General features: G+C 44.6%; 1 protein-coding gene across 1 annotated transcript in view; it reads left to right on the top strand.

Annotated features, from left to right (window-relative positions):
- Window positions 1-22,419, top strand: part of COL3A1 (collagen type III alpha 1 chain) — a 255,502-nt gene that overhangs the window by 64,563 nt on the left and 168,520 nt on the right. Inside the window, exons 2-5 of the mRNA XM_077275669.1 lie at window positions 6,687-6,886; window positions 9,676-9,720; window positions 21,338-21,466; window positions 21,896-21,970. Coding sequence (XP_077131784.1) covers window positions 6,687-6,886; window positions 9,676-9,720; window positions 21,338-21,466; window positions 21,896-21,970 — 449 coding nt within the window. The remainder of the gene's footprint in view (window positions 1-6,686; window positions 6,887-9,675; window positions 9,721-21,337; window positions 21,467-21,895; window positions 21,971-22,419) is intronic.

Genomic DNA, 22,419 nt, shown 5'->3' with positions numbered 1-22,419 from the left:
GGTGCTGCACTAATAATGTGTGTATGGCACTGCAAGAATAATGGTGCTGTGCTAATAATGTGTGTATGGCACTGCAAGAATAATGGTGCTGTGCTAATAATGTGTGTATGACACTGCAGGAATAATGGTGCTGCGCTAATAATGTGTGTATGACACTGCAGGAATAATGGTGCTGCACTAATAATGTGTGTATGGCACTGCAAGAATAATGGTGCTGTACTAATAATGTGTGTATGACACTGCAGGAATAATGGTGCTGCACTAATAATGTGTGTATGGCACTGCAAGAATAATGGTGCTGTGCTAATAATGTGTGTATGGCACTGCAGGAATAATGGTTCTGCGCTAAAAATGTGTGTATGGCACTGCAGTATTAATGGTGCTGCTCTAATAATGTGTGTATGGCACTGCAGGAATAATGGCGCTGCACTAATATTGTGTGTATGACACTGGAGAAATAATGGTGCTGTGCGTATAATGTGTGTATGACACTGCAGGAATAATGGTTCTGCGCTAATAATGTGTGTATGGCACTGCAGGAATAATGGTTCTGCACTAGTAATGTGTGTATGGCACTGCAGGAATAATGGTGCTGCGCTAATAATGTGTGTATGGCACTGCAGGAATAATGGTGCTGTGCTAATAATGTGTGTATGGCACTGCAGGAATAATGGTACTGCGCTAATAATGTGTGTATGACACTGCAGGAATAATGGTGCTGTCCTTATAATGTGTGTATGACACTGCAGGAATAACGGTGCTGAGTTAATAATGTGTGTATGACACTACAGGAATAATGGTGCTGTCCTAATAATGTGTGTATGGCACTGCAGGAATAATGGTGCTGCGCTAATAATGTGTGTATGACACAGCAGGAATAATGGTGCTGCGCTAATAATGTGTGTATGGCACTGGAGAAATAATCGTGCTGTCCTAATAATGTGTGTATGGCACTGCAGGAATAATGGTGCTGTGCCAATAATGTGTGTATGGAACTGCAGGAATAATGGTGCTGCGCTAAGAATGTGTGTATGGCACTGCAGGAATAATGGTGCTGTGCTAATAATGTGTGTATGGCACTGCGGGAATAATGGTGCTGTGCTAATAATGTGTGTATGTCACTGCAAGAATAATGGTGCTGCGCTAATAATGTGTGTATGGCACTGGAGAAATAATGGAGCTGTGCGTATAATGCGTGTATGACACTGCAGGAATAATGGTGCTGCGCTAATAATGTGTGTATGGCACTGCAGGAATAATGGTGCTGCGCTAATAATGTGTGTATGGCACTGCAGGAATAATGGTTCCGCGCTAGTAATGTGTGTATGGCACTGCAGGAATAATGGTGCTGCGCTAATAATGTGTGTATGGCACTGCAGGAATAATGGTGCTGTACTAATAATGTGTGTCCTAGCTTCAAAGGCGCATTGTGCATGACCTGAAGTGGAAAGTACACTATCTGTCTTCTGCACTACCGGTTATGTGCAATGCGCCTTTGAAGCTGTGAAGCTTACACCCGGCATCAGAGTTGCATTGATGCTGCAGAATCGTGCTGCATGAGAGAGGTTTTGCAGAGAGCTGGTGGTGACACAACTCTTGCAAATCATGTGATTATGCCCACAGGGGAGTGACAGCATGCAAAGAGGGGCAACTGGTCAAAAAAAAAATCATTGACTAGTCAAAGGACTAATTAGCATAAGAAAAATGGAGCTTATATCACACTTTATAGAGCTGGTTTGGCAGGGAATTTAGCAATACATTCTGTATGTGAATGTTCTTGCGTTGGAGGACATGGGGGACCTGACACGTTCCCTTTAAATAATACTTCATTGAATCTGAACCAACACTGTTTCTAGTAACATATTTTTCTTTCCAATCGCACTTTATAAGTTACATAAAATATTGCCAATGTTTTCCTATGAATACATTTAACAATTTTCTCAAACTTACTTTGTATGGCTACACTGAAAAGAATGTTTTATTATTAAGTCATACTATTCTGAAGAAAAAAACATCCCCATGTTTGCACAATGGGATACACTAAATAAGTGCAGATGAAAAAATTGCCATGTAAAATTATTCTGCCGCAAACAATCTGCCAAAAACAGCAAAAACTAAAAAGATGACTGATATCTTGTTTCACCTAAGTTCACATCAGGTATACAGCTCACTCCAGCCAGATGTCAGGGAGCAGTAACATGCTGTTAAACATTGCCACCTACTGGCCAGAGCCATAACATACAAGACAAAGGCCCAATCCATCTAAAACAAATTTTTTTCAATCACTTTTCTTTTTAGGGCTCCTTTCCACTTGCGAGATAAACATCTGTGTCTCGCATGTGAAAACCAAGCTGTGGCACCGGCACTTGGGAGCGGAGCGTGCAGCTCCATGTATTGCTATGCAGCCGCACTCTCCGCTCTGGAGTGCCGGCGCCACAGCTTGGTTTTCACATGCGAGACACGGACGTTTATCTCACAAGTGGAAAGGAGCCCTTAATTTTGTCAATGCTGATTTTTGCACAAAATTCTTCAAAATGTTTCATGAATTTTGAGAAAGGTGAAAAAACCCCTTCTTTTCCTTTTTTGACAAGTTTTTGAATTGTTTTCTGCAAAAGTTGAAAGTTACCAAAATGGTGCCTAAGCTGCTTCATATTAAATGGCAACCATTAAACTACTGCAGGGAAACAGTCGAGTACATTTGCTCCAAATTTTGAACTTTTGCATATCTGGAAAAAGCTACTTAAAGCCATAATGTAACAATCACAAACCTAAACCACAAATGAAATTGTCGCCCGTCGAAAAGTCACCAATTGAGAGGTATTCACGACAAAAAGCAGGCGGAAATGCAGTGTTGTATCAGCCCTTGGTCTCATATGTTCAGTTACGAATTTGTCACGATGAATAAGGCCGGCGTCACACTAGCGAGTTTTACGGACGTAAGAGCGCAGAAAATACGTCCGTAAAAATCGCCAAACAAACAGCACAATTATTCTCAATGGGGCTGCTCCTATCAGCCGTATATTACGGTTCAGTATTATACGGCTTTCTACGGCCGTACAAAATCGCAGCATGCTGCGTTTGTCAGCGTATTGCGCAAAAAAACGCCAATGAAAGTCTATGGGGGCGAGAAAAATACGGATTCCACACGGACCAGCAGTGTGACTTGCGAGAAATACACAACGGTGTTAGTGAAAAGTCGGTAATTCAATTGCCGGCTTTTCATTTCTCCTTCCCAAACCCGACAGGATATGAGACATGGTTTACATACAGTAAACCATCTCATATCCCCTTTTTTTTTGCATATTCCACACTACTAATGTTAGTAGTATGTATGTGCAAAATGTGGGCGCTGTAGCTGCGAAAATAAAGGGTTAAATTGCGGAAAAAATTGGCGTGGGCTCCCGCGCAATTTTCTCCGCCAGAGTGGTAAAGCCAGTGACTGAGGGCAGATATTAATAGCCTAGAGAGGGTCCATGGTTATTGGCCCCCCCCTGGCTACAAACATCTGCCCCCAGCCACCCCAGAAAAGGCACATCTGGAAGATGCCCCTATTCTGGCACTTGGCCACTCTCTTCCCACTCCCCTGTAGCGGTGGGATATGGGGTAATGAAGGGTTAATGCCACCTTGCTATTGTAAGGTGACATTAAGCCAGATTAATAATGGAGAGGCGTCAATGATGACACCTATCCATTATTAATCCAATTGTCTGAAAGGGTTAAAAAACACACACACATTATTAAAAAGTATTTTAATGAAATAAACACACAGGTTGTTTTAGTATTTTATTGCTCTCTCTATCCAGCTGAACACCCTCGCTTGGCAAAATAATAAACCCACAATATACATACCTTCTGATGAACCATCACGTCCAACGAGGTAATCCATCTGAAGGGGTTAACTCAATTTACAGGCAGGAGCTGCGCTAAAGCACTCGCTCGTGCCTGTAACCCCCGGGGAATGAATGAAAGCAAGATGATCTGTACTTACATTGAGTTGCGGTGAGGCGCCCTCTGGTGGATGAACTCATGACCAGGAGCCTTGGAAAAGTTCCCACGCTCGAGTTCATATGAGTTCATCCACTCAATTTTTTCCGCCATTTAACCCTTTATTTTAGCAGCTACAGCGCCCAAATTTTGCACATACACACTACTAACATTAGTAGTGTGGAATATGCAAAAAAAAAGGGGGATATGAGATGGTTTACTGTATGTAATCATGTCTCATATCCTGTCGGGTTTGTGAAGGAGAAATGAAAAGCCGGCAATTGAATTACCGGCTTTTAACATATATCGCGCAGAATTAAATATACAGAATATATACACTCACCAGCCACTTTATTAGGTACACCATGCTAGTAACGGGTTGGACCCCCTTTTGCCTTCAGAACTGCCTCAATTCTTCGTGGCATAGATTCAACAAGGTGCTGGAAGCATTCCTCAGAGATTTTGGTCCATATTGACATGATGGCATCACACAGTTGCCGCAAATTTGTCGGCTGCACATCCCAAAGATGCTCCATACAAGGCAGGATGGATCCATGCTTTCATGTTGTTTACGCCAAATTCTGACCCTACCATCCGAATGTCGCAGCAGAAATCGAGACTCATCAGACCAAGCAACGTTTTTCCAATCTTCTACTGTCCAATTTCGATGAGCTTGTACAAATTGTAGCCTCAGTTTCCTGTTCTTAGCTGAAAGGAGTGGTACCCGGTGTGGTCTTCTGCTGCTGTAGCCCATCTACCTCAAAGTTCGACGCACTGTGCGTTCAGAGATGCTCTTAGGCCTACCTTGGTTGTAACGGGTGGCGATTTGAGTCACTGTTGCCTTTCTATCAGCTCGAACCAGTCTGCCCATTCTCCTCTGACCTCTGGCATCAACAAGGCATTTCCGCCCACAGAACTGCCGCTCACTGGATTTTTTTTCTTTTTCGGACCATTCTCTGTAAACCCTAGAGATGGTTGTGCGTGAAAATCCCAGTAGATCAGCAGTTTCTGAAATACTCAGACCAGCCCTTCTGGCACCAACAACCATGCCACGTTCAAAGGCACTCAAATCACCTTTCTTCCCCATACTGATGCTCGGTTTGAACTGCAGGAGATTGTCTTCACCATGTCTAGATGCCTAAATGCACTGAGTTGCCGCCATGTGATTGGCTGATTAGAAATTAAGTGTTAACAAGAAGTTGGACAGGTGTACCTAATAAAGTGGCCGGTGAGTGTATATATGTGTATCTCAATGATATATATATATATATATATATATATATATATATATATATATATATATATATATATATATATATATATATATATATACACTGTATATATGTTTTCCCGAACATTTGAGCACATAAATCCATTAGATGTCGGTTTTGCAAGCCTGCGAGAAAATATCGCAGTACGGATGCCATACGGATTACATACGGAGGATGCCATGCGCAAAATACGCTGACACACCCTGCCTACGGATCACTATTCTGGGAACATTTCTCCGTATTACGGCCGTATTACGGCCGTAAAAAACGGACCGTATTGTCTTACGCTGAGTGTGACGCCGGCCTTAGTGTGACCATGCTTTCTACCAGTCTTGGCGGTTGTGGTAGGATGAGTTATATATGTGAGACTAATCAGAACTAAGTAGAACCTGCTTCTCAGAAATATACTTATTCTACAAAAAAGTTTCCTAAAACTTTTTTTGTTTAAAATAAAGCTACAAAAAAGTACTAAAAAGCAGGCTTTGCTTGTTTTACCAGGGATCTGGATTGTAGAATACTTTCCCTTTAGCTATGACCCTCTAAACTTCTCCATGAGTTTCTTGTGCAATAAAATACAGAAAAAAATGAGGTTTTGTAGGATTCCATTTTTGTCCTATCCGAGTCCTTGCTTGTGACCCTCCCATGTGTTATTTTGTGTTGCATGTTGATCTGAGTCGGATTTGAACCGCTTAACCACAATCAATTACCATTATCCCCTCTGTATTTTGTCATGTCATGGCCCCCCTGTACCTAGCAATGCTTGGCTCCCGGTCTACTATGTAAAGATGCCAATAATCATTTCACTATAAGAGGAGATATATACTATACCCTAGTACGGGTCCGACAGACAAGAATATATTCTGACCTGTACAATATATTTTTTGCCATTCATGATTAAGATGGGAATAAAAGTGTGACAGCGCTCGTCACTGGAGGTGAGGCTCCACAAATTGCCTTATTGCTATACTGCATGAAGGAGCTACAGGAAGAGACAGTTGGCTTTTAAGTAGCTTCATATCTTTCACAGATCATATGGATAGTAAGTGTAGCACCCTGCATGTTCAAAAGCCACATCTGGTAAAGAAATAGGTGGGTAAAGTGAGAATTCAACCATAGTGGCATCCTGGGTGAAATTGAGGGCGTCAGTCACGCCTCACCCACAACAGATTTTGTGCCGTTGGCCACACCTTAGCAATGTTTCCAAGAATGCTGGCACAGGTAATGATGAGTTATAGCAAATCTATAGAATAGGATGGTCAGACTTTAATAGGAGCCCACCAACGCTCGTGCCAATGATCTTACAGAATTGCACAAATCTTTGCTAATCCTCCGGTGGGAGTGTACTAACTAAGGTTGGGGCATCTAGACAGTGAACTACAGATATTGACTTTTAGAAACTGGACTAACATTTCTTACATTTTTCCTTTGCAGTTGCAGGTTCAGAATGTTCCCATTCTGGACAATCATATGCTGACAGGGACGTCTGGAAACCAGAACCCTGCCAAATCTGTGTTTGTGACTCTGGAAGTGTGCTTTGCGATGAAATCATCTGTGATGACGCCGAGCTAGAATGTGAAAACCCAGAGATTCCATTCGGAGAATGTTGTCCAATCTGTCCAACACCATCCACTGTATGTATATGTAACCTGAAAGCCAGTGTTGATGCTTGTGTTGAATACATTTCTATTGATACCTGTTTTGTCATAGAAATCTTTGTATGAAAACACAATATCATTGCCAGACAATTGTAAATTCCTGTAAAAATAGAACACTTTTTCCCAAAATTTGCAAAAAAAAACCCCAGTGATTATTTTTAGCTTGTTTAAAAGGGTTTTCAGGCTTATGATATTGATGATGTTTCTTTGAGATATCTCATAATTAAATCAGTGGTTGTCCGACACCCAGCACAACCACTTTTCAGCCATTATCTTTATTTGAAGCTATTTAAAGTGTCTAGAAATCTTACTGCACATTTGTATACTACTCCTTTAATGGAGTGAGTTTGCAACATTTTTTTTACCAAAGTCATGACTAATTAACCTGACTAAAATCAGAGAGAGCAGCATAAATATTGAAAAGTTCGACATTTTTGTGGAAAACGGCATGTGCTAAGCTTTGAGACTTTTTGACCTTAGAGAACTGGCAAAAAAGTTTGCTAAATTCCACCCACTGAGTCAGCAGAATAATGGCAATTTATATTCACTATGTGCTTTGCCAATCTGTGACTTTGCATGGTCTTCCACCTTGAGGCTCAGTTGCTGTGGTTCCGAGATGCTCCCACTTTTCAATACTATCACTCTCAGATGATCGTGGAACATGTAAGTGACGTCCTATTGCGGCAGCACGCTGGTTTCACTGAGCTCAGTAGAATCAGTCATTCGTTCACAGATATTAGGAATGGCAGACTGCAGCGCTAGGTTCCTGATTTGAGGCTACACTCCCACCATGAGTTTTCGGTGAGTTTTTGACGTTGTGTATTTTTGCTGCCGTAAAAATGCAGCGTCTTACAGTTCCATATTTCTCACATACACCATGCCAATCACAGGTGAAAAAGAGGCATAGGCAGATAAAATGCATTATAAAAAGCATCAGTTTATTTCACATAAAAATAAAGCAAGACAAAGAAATTTCATAAGACTACTGACCGCAAAACAGAAAAAAATTGGAGTAGCTATGGGGATACCAAATCCCCAAAAAACTTTATTCAAGCACTACTATGTGCATTATAGCTCATTAGACAATGTTTTGTCAATGTGCATAGTGCTAGACAAAATATCTTAAAAGCGAAAGAATAATATTGGTTGCTTGCAACCTAAATACAGAAAGCTTTAATAGTGCTGCTATGTGTTTTATCGCTCTTTAGACAATATTTAGTTAAAGTGCATAGTGCTAGATAGCTTATCTTAAGTGCAAAAAAGTATTAATTGCTTGCAGCAGATTACTGAATAACGTGTCTAGTGCAAAACAACTGATTTACTAAACATTGTCTTCCCCAGCTCATGTACCATAGTACTCATATAAATATGCGTCCTTTCCTGGATACCCATCAGTGACCCTGACAGTGCCGTTTCGCCATATTGGCTTCCTCAGATAGGGGCATGCTGTCGGGGTCACTGCATAGACGCACTCATGTGAATGGGTTTAACGTGTGTCAGTGTCTCCGGTACGTGAGAAGAATGTCACTACACGTACCGGAGACACTGACTTGTGAAACTGGCCTGACTTAATTTAAATGATAGGTACAGAACTGGTGCAGAAATTCTGCACCGTTAAAAATTCACCAAAAACTCATCATGGGAATGTACTCTAAGGGTATGCGTCCTCGTTCAGGATTAAATCTGGATTAGCTGCGGATTGAACGCTGTGTACAACCGCAGCATTCAACCCGCAGCATCCAGATGTTACAGCATAGTGGAGGGGATTTTATGAAATCCTGTCTCCACTATGTGTGTGAACACGCATCCGGCGGCCCTGTGTTTACGGACATGCGGCACGTCTTTTTAGAACGTCGCCGCAAGGTGAATCACAGGGCCCTATGTATGGGGTGCAGAGATTCCGGATGTGTGCAATGAACACATCCGGAATCACCGCGCGTACAGAAGGGGGCGGCGCATTGGGCGGAGCGGGTTTTCCGCTTCATCCAAAGCACCGTCATTACGGACCGTGAACAAACTACATTCAAATTAATAGATCTTGGAATAATAATAATTTCCACAATTGGATGTGTTTAACTAAAATGCTCCTATATTGAGATAGTCTTATAAATGTGCCCCTGCTGTGTACTGTGTAATGGCTGTGTCTGACTGTACAGGGGCATGGTCTGGTCATTCACAGCTCCAGGGCAGGGGGGGGGGGGAGGGAAGAGAGGATACAGACAGCACAGCACGGGATCGCGGAGGCTGGTTTCAGCAGTGAAAAACATTTCCATGCAGTTTAAAAACTTGTTTTACCTTAGAGAAAGAATCAGCTGTGATCCCATGCTGTAATTTCTGTATAATCTCTTTTGCCCTCTTCCCCTGCCCAGGAGATGTAGTATGATCAGACCATGTCTCTGTATGGTCAGACACGGCCATTACACAGTACACAGCAGGGGCACATGTATAAGATTATCTCAATACAGAGACATTTTATGTAAACACATCCAATTGTGGAAGTTATTATTATTATTCCAAGATCAATTGTTGAAAATGTACTGTGAATACTGTACTTTTCTGCAATTCTAGTAGTCTATAATACATGGTCAGTGACCCTAGCACATTAGTATTACAAAGTCATGCTTATGAATACAAGGCAATAAATATAATAAATATATTTTGTATAAATGGCTACATTACAATACAAAATTATAGTAAATATAATAAATTACTATTTCTATGAAACAAAACCATAATGTGCATATTAATATGTATTTTATGTGCAGCCTACCACAGATACCCAGAAACCTAACGGACCAAATGGGCATCCTGTAAGTATACATTACATCCTGTGCTATATTTTTGTTGGTATTTAGAATGTAATAGTCAGAAGATGCTTCCGGAAGCAGACAGGAACTTGTTTAGGGTCTTCTGTGGTGTTCACATTGCTTCAGGGCAGCACGATTTCTCAGTGGATAGCCTTGAAGCTCTGGAGTCCTGGGTTCAAATCCCACCAAGGACAATATCTGTACGGAATTTGTATGTTCTCCCCATGTCTGCGTGGGTTTCTTCCTGGCTCCCCAGTTTCCTCCAACACTCCAAAGATATAGGGATTCTAGATTGTGGGGAGAGTGCAAATAATGTTTGTAAAGTGCTGTGGAATTAATGGCGCTATAAGTGAGTAAAATAAAATAATGACAAAATATAACCATAGATTGTCTTTGCCTCCATGGATAATAATAATGTTAATTATATAGTGCCAATATATGCCGCAGCACTGTATAGCTGAGCAGGGACATGTACAGACAATAAAGACATCACAGAGTAACACATAGGTCACCAGTTACAGGAGGAGTGAGGGCCCTGCTCGGAAACTTACAGTCTACAAGAAAAGCAGTACCATCCAGTACTGTGCTGGAGAAGGTTATCAACCAGAAGTAGGAGGGTGAAGGGAAAACATGAATATGCCTGGCTCCTCTGTCTCGGCACTTTCAGCATGCTGCAACTCCAGCAAAAGACAGATGAGTGTACAAAAAATCATCAAATTTTCATTTTGAAAACTTAGTCAATTTCATCCATATTGCCATCCGTGTGCCATCTGCGTCTGTTATTTATATCCTTGTGGCATTTGAGTCCACATATCAATATTTTAAAATGTACAAGATCAAACACAATGTCCTAGAATAATAATGACAATATATTCATTAAAATCGAATGCCACACAGATGTTCCCTGTGGGATCCTAGTTTTTTGAAGTACCCAAATTCTCAAATTCTTTTCACAGTCATCTGAATAGGCCTATTGCCTAATATTGGCCCTTGTGCCATCCAATTTTTACTCCAACAGTACACACCGTTAAGGCTGCATTTACACATCTGTTTTTCCCACCTAATTTTAAAATTTACAGCAATTTGACCCTTAGGGTTCAATGGAACCACTTTTTTAACAGATGTGAGTGATAGGCACAATACATGTCATGTTATTAGTTTTTGTGATGCAGTTTCTGAGATTCTGTAAAAAATGAATGAAAAACAGAAGATTTTTTTTTCCATCAGTTTTCCATCCATTTTTTACTGATCCATTGCTAGATATCAATGGGAAATTTTTTTTAGACACTTAACCTCCTTCAGTTTTTAAAAATGCATGATAAATAAATGACGCAAAGCGTATGAGACACAGATGAAGAGGTGTTCATTTGTGATGCCTGTTAATCCATTTCCGACATTGGGCGTAATAGTACGCCCACGTCGGAATCCCTCCCTTTGATGTGGACTCCGGCACAGAGCCCACATCTCTCCCGGAGCGTCAGCCGTTTTGAACAGCTGACATGTGCCTCTAACAGCCGTGGGTGGAACCGTGATCCAAACGCGGCTGTCAACCTGTTAAATGCCGCTGTCAATCTCTAACAGCAGCATTTAACTCGCTCTTACCGGAAGTGCACTGGAAACTACTCTCATCGGTGACCCGGGTCACCGATGGGTTGGCATGACAACCAGAGGTCTCCAGCAGACCTCTATGGTTATCATAGCTGATTTCACGTGAGCATTTCTGTTACATATAGGCTATCTAATCATTGCCTGTATGTAGCAGAGATAATCAGACAACTGCAGCTTCTAGTCTCCCATGGAGACTATTGAAGCATGTAAAAAGTAAAAAAAAGTTTGTAAAACTATAAAAACAAATATAAACTATATATAAGTTCAAACCGCCCCCATTTGCCCCATTCAAAATAAAACAATAAAAAAATCAAATATAAGCGTATTTGGTATCACCGCGTTCAGAATCGTCCGATCTATCAATATAAAAAAAAAAATAACCTGATCACTAAACGGCATAAAGAGAAATAAATTCAAGACGTCAGAATTATGTTTTTTTTGGTCGCCATAAAATGCAATAACAGGCGATCTACACCAATGTAGTATCACTAAAAATGTCAGCTCAGCTCGCAAAAAAGCTCTTACCCAGCCCTAGATCATGAAAAATGGAGACGCTAAAAGTCTCGGAAAATGGCACCATTTTTTTTTTTACAATTTATTTTTTTACCAAAGTTGGATTTTTTTTTCACTACTTACATAAAAAAGAAGCTAGACATGTTTGGTGTCTATCAACTTGTAATGAACATAAGGATGAATGACCTAGGGGAGATCAAATCATCCAACACCGCGGAGACACCATCACGTGTTTCTCAACGCAGTGATCCAGAACACTGCCCCCATCCCTTATGGGAAATATGAAAATGCATGTAGAAAAGCCACGGAGACACCATCACGTGTTTCTCAACGCAAGCAATGAATAGCCAGGTCTTTCACCGGGAAGGAACAACCACGGGAAGGGCAGCATCCAATAAAGGAAAACCACCTATGCCAAAACATGGTATCCATCCACAGACAGCTGTTTCAGGGTATTTGCCCCTCATCAGTGTGGAGTAGGAAACTGGCTATTAGGAGCAGTGCCTAGTGAAAAGGCTATGAACATAAGAATGAATGACCTCGGGGAGATCAAATCATCCAACACCGCGGAGACACCATCACGTGTTTCTCAACGCAGTCATCCAGAACACTGCCCCCATCCCTTATGGGAAATTTGCAAATACATGTAGAAAAGCCGCGGAGACACCATCACGTGTTTCTCAATGCAAGGAATGAATAGCCACGTCTTTCCCCGGGAAGGAACAACCACGGGAAGGGCAGTATTCAATAAAGGAAAACCACCTATGCCAAAACATGGTATCCATCCACAGACAGCTGTTTCGGGGTATTTGCCTCTCATCAGTATGGAGTAGGAAACTGGCTATTAGGAGCAGTGCCTAGTGAAAAGGCTATGAACATAAGGATGAATGACCTCCGGGAGATCAAATCATCCAACACCGCGGAGACACCATCACGTGTTTCTCAACGCAGTGATCCAGAACACTGCCCCCATCCCTTATGGGAAATTTGCAAATACATGTAGAAAAGCCGCGGAGACACCATCACGTGTTTCTCAATGCAAGCAATGAATAGCCAGGTCTTTCACCGGGAAGGAACAACCACGGGAAGGGCAGCATCCAATAAAGGAAAACCACCTATGCCAAAACATGGTATCCATCCACAGACAGCTGTTTCGGGGTATTTGCCTCTCATCAGTATGGAGTAGGAAACTGGCTATTAGGAGCAGTGCCTAGTGAAAAGGCTATGAACATAAGGATGAATGACCTCCGGGAGATCAAATCATTCAACACCGTGGAGACACCATCACGTGTTTCTCAACGCAGTGATCCAGAACACTGCCCCATCCCTTATGGGAAATATGCAAATGCATGTAGAAAAGCCATGGAGACACCATCACGTGTTTCTCAACGCAAGCAATGAATAGCCAGGTCTTTCACCAGGAAGGAACAACCACCGGAAGGGCAGCATCCAATAAAGGAAAACCACCTATGCCAAAACATGGTATCCATCCACAGACAGCTGTTTCAGGGTATTTGCCCCTCATCAGTGTGGGGTAGGAAACTGGCTATTAGGAGCAGTGCCTAGTGAAAAGGCTATGAACATAAGGATGAATGAACTCGAGGAGATCAAATCATCCAACACCGCGGAGACACCATCACGTGTTTCTCAATGCAAGCAATGAATAGCCAGGTCTTTCGCCGGGAAGGAACAACCATGGGAAGGGCAGCATCCAATAAAGGAAAACCACCTATGCCAAAACATGGTATCCATCCACAGACAGCTGTTTCGGGGTATTTGCCCCTCATCAATGTGGAGTAAGAAACTGGCTATTAGGAGCAGTGCCTGGTGAAAAGGCTATGAACATAAGGATGAATGACTTCGGGGAGATCAAATCATCCAACACTGCGGAGACACCATGTTAGGGTTGGCGGAACGCACCGAATATATTTATTAGATGGGATAGGTGCGTTCGCAACCCAGGATCCACCGTGCAGGAAAGAACCTGCTGCTAAGTAAGGCGGCGAAGCAAAATAGAACAAACAAACACTGTTACTTCACAGAGCCCATAGTAAAGAGAACGCTGTACCCTGTTTAGCTCACAGGGGACACAGCTACTGTGTAGAGCCGACAGTGGTCATGCAGTCCAACCAACACGCAGCTCCTCTCCGGTGGAGCCGGAATTCTATCGGCTATTAGCCAGTCCTGAATTCACACATAAACTCCTCGCCGGAGGTGCCAGCATTCTAGGGGCTTATTTCAGCCGGGTCCCTGACTGCATACACAAAACTCCTCGCCGGAGGTGCCAGCATTCTAGTGGCTTATTTCAGCCGGGTCCCTGACCACACACACAACCACACTAGCGCTGAGCTCATACATATTTGACACTAGCGCATGGCCATGCGGTCATGAGATCCTTATATAGCTGCAGCACCTACAGGACCTTCCAAGAAGGACCAATGGAAGGCTGCCACAGAACTTGATCAGGTACAGGACCTTCCTGGAGGACCAATAGAAGTTGCTGCAGTACCTGAGCATGTGACCCTTGATCTCCACTGAGAGATCTTACCCTGGGCATGCTCAGTGTGTGCAAAGCAGGACTTAGTCCCAGAAAAGCCTGCTCGCCGCAGATCAGTGCAGGATACAATAGCAGAGCCTGAAGAGGCAGCAGTAACCCTTTGCACAATATCAGACTCAGTGAGACGCTGGGACCGACGTCTCTGCCGAGCAGGCTCCACTGCGGCCAATGCAGAATGGGAGACCGCAGCAGACACGGCTCGAGATTCCCCCTGTGCAGCAGCGGGAACTCGCCTACTAACATTACCCCCCTCCTAGGGCCCCCCTCCTTGAGCCTCGCTACGCTCAAAAGCTGCAATGAGCAGCGGAGCCCGAATGTGCTCCACAGGTTCGCAGGTTCTATCTTCTGGACCGTGACCCTTCCAGTCCACCAGATAAAATTTCTTGCCACGTACCACCTTGCTCCCCACGATAGCATTCACCTCAAACTCATCCGAGGATGAACCCGATGTCCCGGCAGATGACTCAGAAAACCAGGACAAATGAACGGGCTTTAAGAGGGAAACGTGAAAAGTGTCGGTGATACCAAGGCGTGGAGGAAAAGCCAAACGGTAGACCACAGGGTTGACCTGTTCCAGAACCTTGAATGGGCCAATGTAGCGAGGCGCAAACTTAGTGGACTCAACTTGCAGCCTGATGTTACGGGCGGAGAGCCACACTAAGTTGCCAGGAGCAAAGGTCGGAGCGGGGCACCGGTGTGTATCAGCAGAAACCCTCATTCTCTCCTTGGAGGCCCGGATGGCATCCTGTGTGCGGTCCCAGATGTCACGTGCCTCCACCGCCCAGTCTGCCACCCTAGAATCGGTGGATGACACGGGCATGGGCACAGGGACACGCAGATGCTGGCCGTAATTAAGGAGAAAAGGAGTCTGCCCAGTGGAATCGGCTACGGCGTTGTTCAAGGCAAATTCCGCCCAAGGTAGCAAAGATGCCCAATCATCCTGCCTAGCAGAGACAAAATGTTGCAAGTATGTCACCAGAGTCTGGTTGGTCCTCTCTACCAACCCATTCGTCTCGGGATGGTATGCTGAAGAGAGATTCAACTCTATGCTGAGTAAACGGCAGAGCTCTCTCCAAAACCGAGACGTGAACTGGGGACCCCGGTCGCTGACAATTTTATCAGGCATTCCATGTAAACGGAAAATATGCTATATGAATAACGCCGCCAAGGCCCATGCAGAAGGTAACCGTGGAAGCGGCACCAAGTGCACCATCTTAGAGAAATGATCGGTGACAACCCAGATAATGGTGCAGCTACGCGACTTGGGTAAGCCCACCACGAAGTCCATCCCGACCATTTCCCAAGGCCTGTCTGCCACCGGTAGGGGGTAAAGCAACCCAGCAGGCCATTGCCGAGGAGACCAATTCTGGGTGCAGGAAATGCATGCCCGAATATAGTCCCCGACATGACGGGCCATATGCGGCCACCAGTACGTTCTCACCAAAAGCTTGGATGTCCTTTTGGTCCCAAAATGCCCACCCACTCTGGACGAGTGAGCCAAAGAGAGAACCTCCGGTCGCAAATTCGCTGGCCCGAAAGTCTTGCCCGGGGGCACAGACTCTAGCGAAACTGGAGCTACAGCTCTCAGGCTCTCAGAAGGGACAGTAAGCCGAGGCTCCTCCTCCTAAGATGACACTATGGAGCGGGAGAGAGCATCGGCGTGAATGTTCTTCTCCCCGGAGAGAAAATGGAGAGTAAAATGAAACCGGGAGAAGAGCAGGGACCATCTAGCCTGGCGAGAATTCAGCCGCTGGGCCGTCTGTAGATATACCAAGTTTTTGTGGTCAGTGAAAACTTGGAAGGGAAAGCGAGCTCCCTCCAAAAGATGTCTCCACTCTGAGAAAGCCAACTTCATGGCTAGCAACTCCCTGTTCCCGATGGAATAATTCCTCTCCGCCGGTGTGAAGGTCTTGGAGAAGAAGAAGCATGGATGCTTCCGACCTTGAGCATCCTTTTGGAAAAAGGACTGCTCCAGCACCAACGGATGAGGCATCCACCTCCATAATAAATGGCTTATCTACATCGGGGCGATGTAGAATGGGAGCGCTAGCGAAGTGTGACTTAACCGAGAGGAAGGCCTTGGAGACATCCTCTGACCACAACTTGGGATTTGCTCCCTTCTTGGTGAGGGCAACCAAGGGAGCTACCAAAGTTGAGAATTGTGGGATGAACTGACGATAGTAATTAATGAACCCCATAAAGCGCTGCACCGCTTTAAGTGAATGGGGATCCTGCCAGTCCATCACAGCCTGTAGCTTGGCAGGATCCATAGCCAAACCCTGGGCAGAGATGATATAACCAAGGAAAGGCAAGGACTCCTGCTCAAACACACACTTCTCCAACTTGGAATAGAGGGAGTTTGCCCGTAAGAGGTCGAAAACTTTGCAAACATCTCTCCGGTGGGAGTCAATATCTGGAGAGTAGATGAGAATATCATCCAGATAGACTACGACCAAGGTGGTGAGCATATCCCGGAAGATGTCGTTCACAAAGTCTTGGAACACGGCTGAGGCATTACAGAGCCCGAAGGGCATCACCAGATATTCATAGTGCCCATCCCTGGTGTTAAAAGCCGTCTTCCATTCGTCCCCCTCACGGATGCGAATCAGGTTGTAAGCACCCCACAGATCTAATTTTGTTAATACCCTTGCTCCCCGTAGCCTATCAATAAGCTCAGATATCAGGGGTGATGGGTACTTGTTCTTAACGGTGATGGCGTTAAGACCCCTTTAGTCTATGCATGGACGTAAGTCTCCACTCTTCTTCTGTACGAAGAAGAACCCAGCCCCTGCAGGTGACACTGACTTCCTAATGAATCCTCTTGCCAGATTCTCTTGGATGTACTGAGACATTGCCTCCATCTCCGGGAGAGATAACGGATAGACTCGACCCCGGGGAGGCTCAGCACCAGGCAAGAGGTCAATAGGACAGTCATAGGGGCAGTGAGGCGGAAGGGTCTCCCCAGCCCTTTTGGAGAACACGTCCGCATAGGGCCAATAGTGCTTGGGGAGAGAGGAAAGATCTGTGGGTACCTCTGTAGTAGCAACCTGAACGCACTCCCTCAGACATCTACCCTCACAGGATTTACTCCATCCCAATATTCTCCCTGAGGACCACTCTATATGAGGAGAATGATTGCGTAGCCATGGTATCCCCAACAGGACCTCATCAATTCCCTCAGGAATGACTAATAGGGAGATAATCTCCTGATGTGATGGAGACACAGAAAGAGTGAAAGGAATGGTTTGGTGGGTAATCTGTGAGGGTAGTGTCGACCCATTTACCACTCGAACGGTTACTGGTTTGGCGAGCTTTACCAGGGGTATTGCGTGACGCTGGGCGAAAGCGGATGACATAAAATTACCCTCCACCCCAGAGTCCACGCATAGCTCTACCATAAGAGTGGATGGGCCTATGGTAATTGTCCCCTTGAAGGACAACTTAGAGGCAAACGTCGCCGTGTCTAGTGTACCTCCTCCAACTGCCACTAGATGTTGACGTTTCCCCGACCGCTGAGGACACTTGGAAGCAAGATGTCCTGACTGCCGGCAAACATGACAGACCTTAAGTGCACGAGCGGACTGGGACTTGGATCCCACTCGTGTCACCTCTATGGCCTCATGTGACTCGGACGCCTGGACTGGAGATTCCAAAGGTCTGGCGAAGGTGGGAGCCAGCCGAAACCTCTGCCTACACTGGGCTTGCTCCAACCTTCGCTCGTGAAAATGAAGGTTCATGCGAGTTGATACAGCTATGAGCTCCTCCAGTGTGGTGGGACTCTCCCTACTGGCCAAAGCGTCCTTCACTTGGTCAGCCAGCCCCCTCCAAAATATGGGAATGAAGGTTTTATCTGGCCATTCCAACTCAGACGCTAATGTCCGGAAGTGAACGGCAAAATGGCTGACCATGGTTGAACCCTGAGTCAAAGCCAGCAGTTGGAGCGCTGCATTATGGGTGACTTGAGGTTTTACAAAGACCTGTTTCAGTATTTCCAGAAACCGAGGAACACTCCACACCACATGATCGTTGCGCTCCCACAGCGGCGTAGCCCACTCCAACGTTCTGTCCGACAGGAGAGAGATTATGAATCCCACCTTTGCCCGCTCTGTGGGAAAACGTGCAGCCAGGAGCTTGAGGTGTATACCGCACTGGCTCACGAAACCCCTACAGGACTTACTGTCCCCAGAGTATCTCTCAGGCAATGGGAGGTGAGATAAAGTCGGAACAGAGGTGGCAGTGGGTAAAGCTGCTGAAGCCACGCTAGCAGCCTGAACAGCTATTGCAGTAACATCCACCGCCGAGGTTGCACGCTCAAGAGACGCCAACCGGCCCTCCAGCAGCTGGATGTACCCCTGCAATCGCTGTTCATCCGCCATTACTTAGCCAGATCCTGGCGCTAGTGTACTGTTAGGGTTGGCGGAATGCACCGAATATATTTATTAGATGGGATAGGTGCGTTCGCAACCCAGGATCTACAGTGCAGGAAAGAACCCGCTGCTAAGTAAGGCGGCGAAGCAAAATAGAACAAACGAACTCTGTTACTTCACAGAGCCTGTAGTAAAGAGAACGCTGTGCCCTGTTTAGCTCACAGGGCACAGAGCTACTGTGTAGAGCCGACAGTGGTCATGCAGTCCAACCAACACGCAGCTCCTCTCCGGGGTGCCGAAATTCTATCTGCTATTAGCCAGCCCTGAATTCACACATTATCTCCTCGCCGGAAGTGCCAGCATTCTAGGGGCTTATTTCAGCCGGGGCCCTGACTGCATACACAAAACTCCTCGCCGGAGGTGCCAGCATTCTAGGGGCTTATTTCAGCCATGTCCCTGACCACACACATGACCACACTGGCGCTGAGCTCGTACATATTTGACACTAGCGCATGGCCATGCGGTCATGAGAACCTTATATAGCTGCAGCACCTACAGGACCTTCCAAGAAGGACCAATGGAAGGCTGCCACAGAACTTGATCAGGTACAGGACCTTCCTGGAGGACAAATGGAAGAGGCAGCAGTAACCCTTTGCACAATATCAGACTCAGTGAGACGCTGGGACCGACGTCTCCGCTGAGCAGGCTCCACTGCAGCCGATGCAGAATGGGAGACCGCAGCAGACACGGCTCGAGATTCCCCCTGTGCAGCAGCGGGAACTCGACTCCTAACACACCATCACGTGTTTCTCAACACTGCCCCCATCCTTTAGTGGAAATATGCAAATGCATGTAGAAAAGCCGAGGAAACACCATCACATGTTTCTCAATGCAAGCAATGAATAGCCAGGTCTTTCACCGGGAAGGAACAACCACGGGAAGGGCAGCATCCAATAAAGGAAAATAGCCTTTTCACTAGGCACTGCTCCTAATAGCCAGTTTCCTACTCCACACTGATGAGGGGAAATTACCCCGAAACAGCTGTCTGTGGATGGATACCATGTTTTGGCATAGGTGGTTTTCCTTTATTGGATGCTGCCCTTCCTTGCCTTGAGAAACACGTGATGGTGTCTTCGCGGCTTTTCTACATGCATTTGCATATTTCCCATAAGGGATTGGGGCAGTGTTCTGGATCACTGCATTGAGAAACACGTGATGGTGTCTCCGCGGTGTTGGATGATTTGATCTCCCCGAGGTCATTCATCCTTATGTTCATAGCCTTTTCACTAGGCACTGCTCCTAATAGCCAGTTTCCTACTCCACACTGATGAGGGGCAAATACCCCAAAACAGCTGTCTGTGGATGGATACCATGTTTTGGCATAGGTGGTTTTCCTTTATTGGATGCTGCCCTACCCGTGGTTGTTCCTTCCCGGAGAAAGACCTGGCTATTCATTGCTTGCGTTGAGAAACACGTGATGGTGTCTCCGCAGCTTTTCTACATGTATCAACTTGTAATGTCCTGCAGAATCATAATAGCAGGTCAGTTTTAGCATTTAATGAACCTGAAAGAAAAAAAAAACAACTGTGGAATTGCTCTTTGTTTTACAATTTCACCGCACTTTGAATTTTTTCCTGTTTTTCAGTACATCATATGTTAAAACCAATGGTTTTTTTCAAAAGAACAACTTGTATTGCAAAACAACAAGCCCTCACATGGCCATATTGACAGAAAAATAAAAAAGCTATGCCTTTGGGAAGAAGGGGAGCAAAAAACGAAAATACCTCAGGTCATGAAGGGGTTAATAAGGAAATGAATGTGTGATTGTAGCCTAAAGCTAATGCACCAATTCATGATTGCTGTTTCTCCATTTTCCTGAGTAATTTTCTATTTTTTGTGACTTTAGTATTTGCTACTTAGACCCCAATTAATCAAGGCTAGTGATTTTTTTTCCCACTGGTCTTGATGAGGGAGTATGTTGGAGTCAGATGCTCCTGATTCATGAAGAGGTGTCTGCCTCGCCATGAATCTGGAGTATGATGAGTGACATGCGCCTCTGTGTGCTGGGCTCAACATCTTACTAAAGCCTGTGGAGTGAGATTTCTGGGTACAGAATGCCACAGCTAATCATGAATAAGACTAGCTGTGGCACCACATCCCACTATGCCTGGCACGCCCCAGGTCGAAACTGGCGTAAAAATGGCAAAAGTCATAAAGTGGCTAAAGGGTTTAACATGACTACAGTGTATTAATTGATAAGAGAAAGTGCTGTAATCAGCATATCTCTTACTACTTTATGGTATAACTTATTCTCACCTCATCACACTCATATACTGTACCATATCACTGACAGTGACCAGAATAACTGACTGCATTCATCATTAGAAGAAAAAGGAACTGCTTGACATAGTATATCCATCACAAAGTTGCCTTTATCCCAGCACAAAACAATAATCAGTGGTTAAGATTACATGGTTATAGGAGTTTATTTTACTGTACTGGGCTGCTGCTGATTTCTGCATGTACCCGGTATATGTCAAAGATGTGCTTAATATGGTATGACTGTTCTTTGTAGGGCCCTCCTGGCACTCCTGGTCGAAATGGTGATAATGGAAATCCTGGTCTGCCAGGTCCACCTGGTCCTCCTGGTCCCCCTGGAATTTGTGAGGGTTGTGGAGGTGGCGCCACAGGTGGTGGAGATGGGGTAAGTAGTTTCATTGTTAGTGAATAAAGCTCTGTTCACATTTGCCCTGATAGCTCCATTTCTAGCTTCTGACACATATTCAGTGTGATTTGGTGGGAAGAAAAAAGTGCATGCGCTCTTCCTATCAAAATGGGCATAACTCATTGGACCTCACTGACTTACAGCAAATGTGATTCTTGTCCCATGACAGATCTGAGATTGCATTGGGGTTTCCATAATAAGCAGAAACTAAGATGTGAACTCATAATTTAATAATGAATAAATGAAATTAATCTGCAAAAAACATGACATTTACAGTTCTATATTTGAGAACTATTTGGGTGAGGGCAGAAGACTGGTGAAATATATGGACAACGTATTCTGTAAAACTTCAAAATTAATAAAACTTTAATAATAATGATGGTTTCTTTTTGTTGTTTTTTTTTACAGATTTATCGTCCTCAGTATGACTCCAAATCTGGAGGATATGACTTCAAATCTGGTTCCGGTGGTCAAATGATGCTTGTAAGAGTAACTTTATTCCTCAATGTTTTTATTGAAATTCTTTTAAAAATGTCTATATATTTACCTTTTAGATGACAATTGTGAAGTGATTCAAGCAGTCCGAACCACACGAGCATTACTACTAGTCATGGGCAAATCCGTAGATGTTCGGGTCTGGCCAAACAATGTTCGGGTCTGGCCAAACATTTAAAAAAAAGTTTGGTTCAGGTACCAGAACAGTACCCAAACTCATTCAGATGAATGGTGGGCCTGAACATCTGTTGTTTGCCATGTAGTCATCTACGTGACAGTGTGTCAAACACAGGCTCTGATTGGCGGTAAGATCGTTACCGCCAGACACAGCGCTGCGGTTCCCATGCTGTCACCATATTTCTCACCTGTCCTCCAATGCCCATGTCACCTGTAAAAGACAAAAAATAATAAACAACCATATTCCTCACCTCACCAGG

The sequence above is a fragment of the Ranitomeya variabilis genome, chromosome 7, assembly GCF_051348905.1.
Source record: "Ranitomeya variabilis isolate aRanVar5 chromosome 7, aRanVar5.hap1, whole genome shotgun sequence".
NCBI classification, from domain to species: Eukaryota; Metazoa; Chordata; class Amphibia; order Anura; family Dendrobatidae; genus Ranitomeya; species Ranitomeya variabilis.
The sequence above is the reverse complement of the archived record's forward strand: the minus strand, read 5'-3'. Positions and strand labels throughout refer to the sequence as shown.